At 53.1% G+C, this 12182-nt stretch overlaps 1 protein-coding gene across 3 annotated transcripts in view; it reads left to right on the top strand.

The window, feature by feature from the left end:
* The first annotated feature begins 245 nt into the window (after positions 1–245).
* PTPRU (protein tyrosine phosphatase receptor type U) overlaps positions 246–12182 on the top strand; it is a 67740-nt gene continuing 55803 nt past the window's right edge. For 2 of the 3 annotated variants that reach the window (XM_045298824.1, XM_045298823.1), the window contains exons 1-6: positions 246–325; positions 3180–3451; positions 3950–4031; positions 4139–4254; positions 4743–4917; positions 5289–5582. In XM_045298824.1, coding sequence (XP_045154759.1) covers positions 3191–3451; positions 3950–4031; positions 4139–4254; positions 4743–4917; positions 5289–5582 — 928 coding nt within the window. In that variant the 5' untranslated portion in view covers positions 246–325; positions 3180–3190. Of the gene's footprint in view, positions 326–3179; positions 3452–3949; positions 4032–4138; positions 4255–4742; positions 4918–5036; positions 5583–12182 lie in introns of those variants that run through there. The other variant, XM_045298825.1, reaches the window with a different exon arrangement.

The raw sequence follows: 12182 nt of genomic DNA, 5'->3' as shown, positions 1-12182 counted from the left end.
TTGGTATTGGGGGCGGCCTTGATGGAAGGAGAAGGTGGGGGGTCGGGAGAGGTTTGGTAGAGGGTGGGAATGGCGGGGGCAGGACCTGAGGAGAGGTGTGTGAACCTGGGAGTAGTAGGAGCAGTGGTGGGGGGTTATCGGGCAGCCCCAGGTCCCCTTCCTGGCCTGCACTGACCAGGTCCTGCCCTCACAGCTGGCTGCACCTTCGAGGAGGTGAGTGACCCAGGGGTGCCCTGCGAGTACAGCCAGGCCCAGTACAATGACTTCCAGTGGGAGCAAGTGCGGAGTCACCCTGGCACCCGGACCCCTGCAGACCTGCCGCATGGTGAGTCTATCCACTACCAGTACCCTTCTCTTTGACTCCTTCCAGGAGCAGTCTACCCAGCTGCTGTGTGACTTTGGGCACAGGACTGAACCTCTCTGGCTTCATCTGCTTTTGTTTCTGTACAGACATGCATGACAGTGTGAAAGGGGAGGAGTTTTCGCTGTAAAATGGGTGCAGGACCAGGTAAAACAGTAGCTCCAAACCTGCTTCCCATTCCTCTCATCAGGTCAGCTCAGCAGGATCTTCCGGAATCTTCTGCCTTCATGGACGTTCTCTTCGCCCTGACAGCCTGTGACCCTGGTCTCTGCAGGACTTGCAGAGGCTGCCAGAGCAGTAATACCAGGGCCTAGATGTGTGCAAAGACGTCTTCCTGGAAGTTCCGGATGATTCCCCTATTTTAGGGTGGGACACTTTTAGCATCCTGAGCACTGAACGGGAGTCAGAAGAATAATTACATTAGATAATGGCCCGTTAGAACACTGGCTTTAGAAGATCTGGTTTCAAATCTTAGTTCCAACACTTTGCCAGCTGTGTGACCTTGGATAAGACATTCAACCTCTCTGAGCCTCCATTTTCTTAACTGTGAAATGGGGAGAACAGTAATATTCTGCTAGTTCCTGCTTCTAAACTACTGCCATTGAGTTGATTATGACTTACAGTAATCACATAGGACAGGGTAGAATGACCATTTTGAGTTTCTGAGGCTGTAAATTTTTATGGGAGCAGAGAGCCTCATCTTTCTCCCGAGGAATGACTGGTGGAATTGAACTCCTGTCCTTATGGTTAGCAGCCCGATGAATAAGCCACTCAACTATCAGGACTCCTCCAATAATACTTCGTAGATAGGGTTATTAGAACATGCCTATGACATATGTAGGATGGGGATGGCATGTATGTGCCAACTAGTTTTTAATTGATATTTATTTATTTATATTTGTTTTTGAGGACCCCTCAAAATAGCACCCTTCTTTGATGGGGAATAAAGGAAGGGCAAGGCATATGGGGGCCAAATGATCAACTTTATTCAGATAAAGTTGGTTAGAGGGCGGTGCACAGTGTGCGAACAAAGTGCGCTTGCTGTCCGGAGTCCAGAGAGGGATGGCCTGAAGGGCCCACCCTTGCCTGTCACAGGAGCAGACCAGGGGCCTTTCCTGCCTGTCCTCACAGCATGGCTGACCTTGTGCCTGGGGTGCGGGGCAGTGGTGGGGCTAGGACTTGCAGCCAGCAGGAGAGAGGCTCTCCAAAGCTCATCTCTCATAACTAGTCCCACCTCCTGGGGGGCCTGGCTGCCTCCCTGTTTGCCTCGCTCACACCACATCCTCCCCGGGGCATCGTCTCTGCCCCCACCAGGCTTGCAGCTCCTCGTTTGCACCCTGTGCCCACAGGTTTTGTAGCTGGATGTGCCTGAGAGCAATCAGTCAAGGGCCTTGGTGTGACAGGATCTGCCTCCAGCTCCCCAGGGCCCAGCTATGCCCTGGCGTAGGGCCCACACCCAAGTATCAGGCACTTGGTTTGAAGCCATCTCTTCCAGCTCCAAATGCTATGTGTGGGTGCAGGGAGACACCCAGTGGGGAAGGGGAGAGAGGAATGCCTTTAGCGAGGGCCTGGTGCTGGGTGCTAGGGATGCAGGGCTGAGGGAGGTGGACATGGCCTATGCCCTCTTAGTGCCCACATTTTAGGGCTGGGAGTTGGGCAGGAGAAGAAAGCGAAGGAAGGAGGGAGATGCAGACCCAGGACAGAGAGCAGGAGCGGGAAGAAGAAGGGAGAGGGCAGGGTGAAGAGGAGTATGAAAGAGAAGAGGGTTGGCGAACGGAAGGAAGCAATTGGGGGTGGGGGCGGTGGAGAGGGAGCTAGGCAGGGGTAGAAGGACCACCAGGGCTCTTGGGGCATGGGAGAAGAAGGTGAGGGGTTATGTTGGGCCTCAGATGTGCCCTTTTCAGGGTTTACTCTCCCCCCAACCCCCCAGGACTGATCCAGGAGCCACCTCCACATGGCTTCTGGCTCACTGAGATGAATGAGAGCCCTAGCAGCCGTGGAGTCCCCAGGGAGTCCTCTCCGAGCGGGGAGCCTCATGGCTTGGGATGTGAATGAGCTTTTGTTGGCTGGCAGCCAACTCTGGGAGGCAGCCCCTCTGGGTGGCTGAAGGCGCCCCTTGGCAGCTGCTGGAGCCTTCTCCCTCTGGAAGGGAAGCCATAGTCCCCCAGCTGGGCCCTGCAGAGTTATCTGGTTCACCAGCCCACGCCAGCACACAGCCCAGCTCTCCTGGGGAAGGGACTAGGCCTGCTTGTCTCTAACGTGGAAGCCAAAAGAATTTGTCTCCCTGGAATTTATACTCAGCAGGTTGGGGGTGGAAAGGGAGCTGGAGTCCTTTCATTCCGTCTCTGTGCCACACGCTCACTCAGCTAAGACTCAGAGCCGGTGCTGGAACGTGCATTTTTTTTTTATGAATGATTCAAGGGCCAGGGGAGAACCCACAGTGGGATTTGGAGAGAAGACTTTGAAAGAGCTAGCCTTCAAGGGCCTGCAATGAGCTAGGCTCTTGCCTTCTGCCTTTGAGGATGGCTCAGGACCTGGGAAGGGTGGTGATCAGTGAGGCATGAGCCTGGGCTGCCCTGTAGGTGGTGAGGAGCCATTTGTGATTGGTTGGTTTGTTTTTCCTCCCTTTTCCAACTCTCCTTTGGGAATGAAGCCCAGGGAAGTGAAGGGACTTACCCAGCCAGCCAGAGCTGGACCCAGAACTCAAACCTCTGACTCCAGGGCTGTAAATCCCATGGATCCTTTGTCTTTGCCCTCTCCTGACCTTGGTCCTCTCCCAGACTCCCTCAGCTCCTGCCTCTTCCAACTCTCTCTGCAGGCTCCTACTTGATGGTCAATGCTTCCCAGCATGGCCCAGGGCAGAGGGCCCATGTCATCTTCCAGAGCCTGAGTGAGAATGACACCCACTGTGTGCAGTTCAGCTACTTCCTGTACAGCCGGGATGGACACAGCCCTGGCACCCTGGGCGTCTACGTGCGCGTCAATGGGGGGCCTCTGGGCAGCGCTGTCTGGAATATGAGCGGATCCCACGGCCGTCAGTGGCACCAGGCTGAGCTGGCTGTCAGCACCTTCTGGCCCAATGAGTATCAGGTGGGCTGGGCTCAGTTTGGGGTCACCCCGTGGCTAGGGGTGGGAGACGCTGTCAGCTTGAGGTCAGGTATTAGTAAATGAGTGACCGAGTGTGAAGCTGGTCTCTGGGCAGGATCTGTGGTCAGCATTCAGTGACCGAGGTCAGGCGGGGTTCAGCTGAATCAGGAGTTTTTTTGTGAATAGGCGTAGTGTATGGCCAGGGTCAAGGTTATGTTGGAATCATCCTGACCTGGAGAGCCTGTCTGGCTGGGAAGAGAGTTTTGCAGCTCTCAGGTCACTGCCAGGGATGGGCCAGTCTTTGGCCCTGACCTAGTTAGCTCTGTGTGCTGTCTTCCTTCCCCGACTAGCTGGCTGGGCAGGGAGGGTCAGTGTGAGCTCCTCAGCTGATTGAGGAGGCTGGGGCTGAGGCTGGGGCAGAGCTGACCTCCCTCTTGTGGCTACCTGACCAAGCAGGGGTCCAGGATGTCAGTATGTATGCCGGCCCTCCTGCCTCCCTAGGTGCTGTTTGAGGCCCTCATCTCCCCAGACGGCAGGGGCTACATGGGCCTAGATGACATTCTGCTTCTCAGCTACCCCTGCGGTGAGTCCCAGCACACTGGGGGCACAAGGAAGAGGGGCCCGGGTGGCCACGTTCGCTACCCGAAGGGGCTACAGGTCCATCTCACCACATATTTTCAACCCCTTCAGCCAAAGCCCCGCATTTTTCCCGCCTGGGCGACGTGGAGGTCAATGCGGGCCAGAACGCCTCGTTCCAGTGCATGGCGGCAGGCAGGGCAGCCGAGGCCGAGCGCTTCCTCCTGCAGGTAAGGGGCTGGGACTTTGGCTGCGTCTTCCCTCCTTTATCCTCGGACACTCACACACATAGATCCCTGCAGAGTCCCCATGGCTCCCACCACCTCGTTGGGTGGCATTTTCTCCCAGGGCAGAGCACGGCTCCTGGATCAGAGCTCTCTTCCACCTCTCCTAATCAGCTTCTAACCCCGTTGCTGACAAATGGCAGAGTTTGGGGTGGGATGGGCATGGGGGAGGATTCCCCACCCTGAATCTTTAAAAAGCCAAACTCCCTACCAGTCGATGCCCGCTCCTGGCGACCTGATAGGACTGGGTAGAAGTGCCCTCGTGGGTTTCGGAGACTGCCGATTTATGGGAGTAGAAAGCCTCATCTTTCTCCCGTGGGTAGGGGTGGCTAAGCCTACACTGGACCGTTATCAACCTTGCCCAGGTCAGAGAGGGACCAAGACCCCTGGGTGTCCAGCGGCCCTGACTCTGCCACCCTGCCCTTCCCCTGCAGCGTCAGAGCGGGGTGCTGGTGCCCGCGGCTGCTGTGCGGCACATTAGCCATCGGCGTTTCCTGGCCACCTTCCCGCTGTCCGCTGTGGGCCGCGAAGAGCAGGACCTGTATCGCTGCGTGTCCCAGGCCCCGCGAGGCGCCGGGGTCTCGAACTTCGCAGAGCTCATTGTGAAGGGTCTGTGCACAGCGCTCTCCTGGGTGGGTGGGGCGGGGGCGGGGCTTAGTCGAGGGGCGGTGCCTGAGAAGGGGCCCTGTCCAGGTGTGAGCCTGCAAGGTTCCGCAGAGGGCTGGGGGTATTCCGAGGGGAGTGCGTGGAGTGTGCGGGCTACTTAAGGACCACACTTCAGAACGCGATGACCTGCAGGCCTTAGGATTTCGCGGGAGCGGGCGAGTGGCTGGGCCTCAGCTTGCTGGTTGCCTGAGTGGGCCCGGAGGACAGATAGGACTTTTGGGGATTTGAGAAAGGTGGGGTTCCGCGTTGGGGGGTTAGGATCTCACATCGGCACCCACTGGTTCCCCGCTACCTTTTGCCCCTTCCTTTCGCAGAGCCCCCGACCCCCATCGCACCCCCGCAGCTGCTGCGCGCCGGCCCCACGTACCTCATCATCCAGCTCAACACCAACTCCATCATCGGGGACGGGCCCATCGTGCGCAAGGAGATCGAGTACCGCATGGCGCGGGGCCCGTGGGCAGAGGTGCACGCCGTCAGCCTGCAGACCTACAAGCTGTGGCACCTGGACCCGGACACGGAGTATGAGATCAGCGTGCTGCTCACACGCCCGGGAGACGGCGGCACGGGCCGTCCTGGGCCGCCACTCATCAGCCGCACCAAATGTGCAGGTGAGTGTGGCCCGTGTCCCCTCCCTCCGTCCCATACCCAGACCCGGAAATATCAGCGCGGGGCAACCGAGCTTGAAGGGGCGCGTTCCAACAGGTGGTATGGCTCTTTCTAAGAAGTCCTGATTTCCCCTAAATTCTTGTTATGGTAAAGAGAGTGATAGCTATCACTGTGCCAGTCGCTGTTAATGCCTGTTAAAAACATACGCACGCCCACGTACACACACACACACACACACACACAGGGAGAGAAAGTTAGTTATGGCTTTGAAACTCACAATACCATGATGTAGGGGCATTTGCCATACCCATTTTATAGATGAGGTAACTGAAGCACAGAGAGATCCTGAGTAACTGTTTCAAGGTCAGAGCTGGGACTAGATCTCTGCTGTATGGCTCCACACTATAGCCCAGGATGACAGAAACAATGGCTATAAGAATGCGCTGCTCAGTCTGACTGGATCCCCTGTCGGCGGGGCGTTGTTCAAAAGGGTGGAGCCCCTCTCCATGTGCAGGCGCATCTGCACCAGAGGCTATTTAATTCAAAGAGAAACCGAGAGCAGAACAGATTTCTGATGTGTGACTTCAGTTTATGATTAGAATTTCTGATGAAATAACTGCAGAGGCACATGCACTTGTAGAAAACATCTTCAGAGAGGCTGTGTCCACTTTACCCAGCTCCCTAGAGTGGTGCCCTTTTGCGGTGCTCTCATGTGACAGCACAACCAAGACACTGACATTGACCCCATCCACGGATCTCCTTCAGCAGTCCCTAGTCTCCTGTGTATGCATATGTATGTGTGTGTGTGTGTGTGTGTCATTCCATACCTTTGTCACATGCTCAGATTTGTGTCTTCACCATCTCAGTCAAAATACTGGCCACGAGTTCAATCACCTTCCCCCCATTGATTGTCTTGGAACTGGACTTGGCTTTTTTACTCATCATAATTCCCTGAAGATTCATCCAAGTTGTTGTATGCATCGCTATTTTCTTCCTTATTGCTGCCGAATAATCAATAGTGTTCCACGAGAGGGATGTGCTATGAATTGCCGAGGCTGTCACTTGTTGAGGGACATCTTGGCTGATTCAGCTTTGGGCGATGACAAATAATACCACTGTGAACATTTGCGTACAGATTCTGGTGTGAACATAACTTTTATTTCTGGGATAAATGCCCAGGAGGACAACTGCTGGATCATATGGCAAGTGCATGCTTAATTTTATAAGCAGCTGCCGAGCTGCTTTCTAGAATGGCGGTGTCATGTTATAGGCCAGTTTCGAGAGTTCTCTGCCTTTGCTGGTGTCAGTGTTTGTATTTTAGCCATCCTGAGAGGTGTGTAGTGGTGTCTCATTGTCATCTTCTCGTCACCTGGTAGCATAGTGACTATGCATTGAGCTGCTAACCACACGGTCAGCTGTTTGAACCCACCAGCTGCTGTGTGGGCGAAATAGGAGGCTGTCGGAAACCACGAGGGCCATTCCACTCTGTCCTAGAGGGTCCGTATGAGTGGGAACAGAGGAGACTGCAGTGAGTTTTTTGAGTAGGCGTGGCTAGTGATGTTGAAGTGTTCTCCTGTGTTTGCCAACTGTATACACTCTTTGGTGAACGTCTTCTCACAGCATCTGCCTATTTTATCATGGGAGGAGTTGGCTTTGTGTGCTGCGGAGTTGAGAGAGGTCTTTATATTTCAGCTCTATGTCACTTGTATGGTGTGTGCATGTCTTCTCATTTGCAGCTTGTTTTTCTAGTCCCTCCTCCTGGGCTTTCAAGAGCAAACGTTCGATGTTTTGATGAGGCCCAGTTTATCGGGGTGTTCTTTTGTGAGTTGAGCTTTGGTTCCAAGTCTAAGAACTCTTTGCCCAGCTTTGGATGGCGAGTTTCCCTCTAAAAATGTTTGAGATTCACCTGGCACATTTCACTCCAGCGCGCCTTCGAAATCCGTTTTGGATTAGGTGTGAGGTGCAGATCAGGGCTCACTTATTTACGTTGACTCTGTGCTCTTCAGCGTGTTCCATCTGTATTGAAACCAGTCCACGAACCCACCTGAAATCTCATTTTGTGGCCTGGAGCGCCACCCTAGAGCCCTGGTGGCATAGAGGTTACGAATTGGGCTGCAATCTGCAAGGCCCAGAGCTCAAAACCACCAGCCGCTCTGTGGAGGAAAGACGGGGCTCTCTGTGCCTGTAAACAGCTACAGTCTTGGAAACTCACAGGGCCAGTTCTACCCTGCCCTACCCTACCGAGTCACTACGAGTCGACATCGACTCGATGGCAGTGGGTTTGGTTTTGAGTGCCACCCTTGGGCAGGAAGGAGGACCTTGGGTGGTAAGTCCGAGTGGCTTTCTAGCTGAGGGAGCTGAGTCAGGTTACTTAACCTTTCTGAGCTTCTGTTCCTTTGTGGGGATAAATAATAATCATTACCACGCAGATTTAGTGTCCAGCTCATTGAAGTGTAAAGGGGAGCACAAGACTGCTAGCTGGAAGATGGGCAGTTTCAACCGGTTCAGAGATGCGCCAGGTGATCTGCAGCTGAGAGGTCACAGCCTCTGGGGCAGTTCTGTTCTACATGGGGGGGTGCAGTGGCGAGGAGTTAGAATCAACTGGATAGCAGCCAACACCCTTATATGCCAGGTACTGCTCTAGTCATTGGGGATGTACAGCTGTGAGCAAGACAGACCAAGACCATAAGCCCACCAGTTCCTGATGGAGCGGACAGTCTGGGGGCAGGAGACAGACGGTACCTAAGTAAGCAAATGCGAGATACAGTTGATCAGATCATGGTATGTGCTGTGAAGAAGACTCAAGCAGAAAAGGGGATGGGCTTGGGGTAGGAGGCCTGTTATTTAAAAAACCCTCCAGGGATCATCTTACCATGATGGTGACATTTGAGCAGAGGCCTGAAGGAGGCGAGGGACTGAAGCATATGGGGAGCTGGGGGAACTGCTGAGGAAAGGAATATTCCAGGCAGATGGAACAGCAAGTACAAAGGTCTGGCATCTGGAGCGTGCTTGGCATCTGTGAGGGGCAGCAAGGAGAGCCGCGGAACTGTGGTCAAGTGACACAGAAGGACAGGGCAGGAGATGAGGTGGTATTGTGCTGGAGATGTGGGACTCAGAGCCATTTTATGCTGAGTGAGCTGGGGACCCACTGGGGTGCTTGGAGAATCAGAGTGACATCATCTACTTTTGTTTCAAAGGCTTACTCCGGCCCTTTTATGGGTCACAGACTCCAGGAGGGCAAGGGGACGGGAGAGGGGGAACGGCAGGAGGACGTGGCAGGGAGCAGAGGGGCATGGTGGAGATGGTGGAAAGTGGTCAGACGCTGGATGTCGTTTGATGGTAGAGCGAACTGAAGTTGCTGATGGATTGGATGTGTGATGAGAAGGGAAATGGAGAAAAGTCAAGGATGGCTCCAAGGTTTTCGCTTGAGCACCTGGAAGGATGGAGTTAGTTGTCATTTACTGCCCGAGAGCATCAGACTGCGGGAGTACAGGTTTGATGGACGTGCTATAGATCAGGAGTCCTGTGTTGGAAGTGTTGACTGTGAGATGGCTATTAGATGTTCAAGTGGGGATATCCATCAGGCAGATGGATACAGAAATGTAGAGTTCAGGGAAGAGGCTCAGGCTGCAGGTATAAATTTGAAACTCGTCAGCATAGAGATGATATAGATGGTGTTTAAAGCCATGAGACTGGATGAAATCATTTACACTACTGGTTCTCACCCGGGGGCGGCTTTGTCCTCCAGGAGACATTTGGCAATGCCTGGGGGACATTGGGAGGGGCCAGGGGTTTGCTACTGCCATCAGCGTAGAGGCCAGGGAAGCTGCTAGAATCGTACAGTGCACAGGACATCCCCTCAGGAAAATCATTGGCTCTGAAATGTCAATTAGAGAGCCTGGTTGAGAACCTCTGATTAGTCCGTAGCTTCTAGGGCATAAGCGTAGACGGAAAAGAGCATCCGGGCTTCCAGTGCTCAGGATGGAGTGTGGGAAACTATTGCATTCAATGCATGGGAAACAGTGCTTAACACACAGTGAGCACTTGGAAAATAAATAATCAATGTCATGAAGTCAGAGCTAAGGGGCTCACAGAGAATCACCACTCCCCTCCCCTCCCCTCAGATGGGGAAACCGAGCCCCAGAGGGCTTTGAAGGGCTCGCTGTCAGTTAAGAACCCAGTTTCCGTAGTGGTGGCTGTTGATGCTTTAGGAGCACATTGAGATGTAGAGATTTATTGCTGGCCCAAACCTACGCAGAGTCCACAGTGGAACCCAAATTCGAATCTCCTGATTTCTAATGCGGTGCTCTCAAGCACAAGGAGCCCAGATGGCACCGTGGACTGGGCACTCACTGGGCTGCTTGCTAACTGCAAGGTCAGCCGTTCGGACCCACCAGCCGCTCCATGGGAGACGAGACGAGGCTGTCTACTTTGGTTACAAGTTTGCAGTCTCCGGAGCCCTGTGGAGTCTCTGTGAGTCTGAATGGACTTGACAGCAGTGGGTTTGGCCTTGGGGGGTTAACAACAACCACAACCACAACCACAGGTTTCATGTGCCGCGCATCCACTTTGTGCTGGTCCCCGTGTAAGCCCTGTCCATAGGCGGGCCAGGCCAGAAGCTGGGGTGGGGGCGGGGCCAGGAAGACTGGAAACAGCTCATCCTGCCCCTCTAATTACCCACTTTCTTCGGGGCCATCTCCACCACCTTCTTGCTGAGGGGCTTAGGCCTGCAGTTGTTTTTCTGCTGGCCAGCTGTGTTGTCATCCCGTCCATTCCCAGAAGAATCCCTCTCACCATATCATTTACTCTGAAAACAATAATATAGCACCAGTAAAAGGCATCTTTTAAAAAAAGCACCCTAAATCTCATCCTCTAGTCCAGCAGCTGTTGTAGTTTTTCTGAGTTCTTCAAATCTCTGCCCATCTGCTTACCGGGTTCCTTTTTTACACCCTTGTTGTTGGGATGTTGACGGCATTCTGTCTTCAGCTTTACTTGCTTGGTGTTGCGTGTTGTTGGCTATGTATTATGTTGTTTATAATTAGTGTGCGTTTGGGCTGTGTAGAAGGCTGCTGGGGCTGCTTGTATCACTTTCAGGCCCCTATTATAAGTAGTGGTCCCTGGCGGGGCAGTGGTTCAGGGCTACTAACCTAAAAGTTGGTGATTCTACCCCAACTACATGGGAGAAGGAGATGGCGCTTTGGCTCTGGACGCTTACCGCCTTGGCAATCCAGTGGGCAGCTCTAACGCACCGCGGAGGCTCTCCACGAGTTTGCATGGACTCAAAAGGCAGTGGGCGTCTGAAATCAGTCAACTGACTCAGTAGGTCCACAGAAGAAAGACCTGGCAAACCATATCTAGAGATGACAGTCAATAAAATCATTGATTCTATGGCAGGAGGTTCAGTTTTTATTATTATGAATACTATTACATTTAAAAATTAGTCCTTACAGTTTCTTCCTCTCCTCTTCCCCTACAAGTTATTTCTTTAGGGTACACCATCAAGAGTAGTTCAGGAAAGGGCATTCATGTATATGAAAAAGAAATCAGATGCCCAATTTATCCTGCCAGGAGGAGTTCATATTGCCCCCAGGTGCCACCCAGTCAATTCCAACTCATGGCCACTCTATGGGCGTCGGAGTAGAACTGGGTGCCACCAGGCTTGCCCTTTTGGAAGTGGATCACCAGGCCTTTCTTCTGAAGGGCCCTTGGATAGATTCAGTCCTCTAACCTTTGGGTCAGCAGCAGAAAGCGTTTACAGCACCCAGGGACTACTTTCACATGGTTGGGTCATGTGACTCAATCTTACAGTCACTCTCTAAGGGAGGTGTGATTATCTTCATTTGTCAGTCAGGGGACCTGAGGTCAAAGGGGGTTCCATTGATGACCCTCAGACGCCTGCAACCGCCTGGAGATCATCTTTCAGCTAAACAGTAGACTGACCTCTAAGTGCGCAATTACACCTATGGGGAAGGCACGTGCTCCTCAGAGCAGCCAACCACGTGAGACCCAAGGAGCAGCATTTGTCTGAACATGTGGCCCAGAGCGCGTGTGGGAGAGACAGGAGGCTGAGCAGAAACAGGGAAGCCAGGGAGAAAGTGGAAAGGGCACTGTTACATTGAGGGGATTACAATTACGGTTACAAAACAAAATGTGTACAAAGTGTTGAGTGGAAAACTAACTAGCTCTGCCAACTTTCACCCAAATGAAAATAAAATGTTTCTAAAAAATTTTTTTTATAAAGGGGGTGGTAGTGGTGTGGGTTTAAATCATGTATAAGAGAGAGTTTTATGTAAAGAAAATGTGCATCATGAAAACATCCCAACCCAATGCTGCCCAAGCCCACAAGTCCAACATTAAGCCATTAACCCAACACCAGTCCACAAAGTCCTCCACCTCACAAAACAGAGGCAATGATGCCGACTGCAGGAGGAAAACTGTGTCAGTGAACGAACAAGCATCTCAGCACTAGCAGGGGTCTCCACACGGCTGCTCCAGCACCCAGGGCTGCATTGGGATAGGTCCATGTAGCTTCTCCTTGGGGTTGTCTTGTAGGAAGTTAGTCTTGCAAGCTGAAGCAGGGAACTGCCAAGGCAGCTGCACCC

Source organism: Echinops telfairi, unplaced genomic scaffold (genome assembly GCF_000313985.2).
Source record: "Echinops telfairi isolate 266 unplaced genomic scaffold, ASM31398v2 ScPeMD7_7457;HRSCAF=8495, whole genome shotgun sequence".
Lineage (NCBI taxonomy): Eukaryota > Metazoa > Chordata > Mammalia > Afrosoricida > Tenrecidae > Echinops > Echinops telfairi.
Note: the sequence above shows the minus strand (reverse complement) of the source record. Positions and strands in the feature narration are given on the sequence as shown.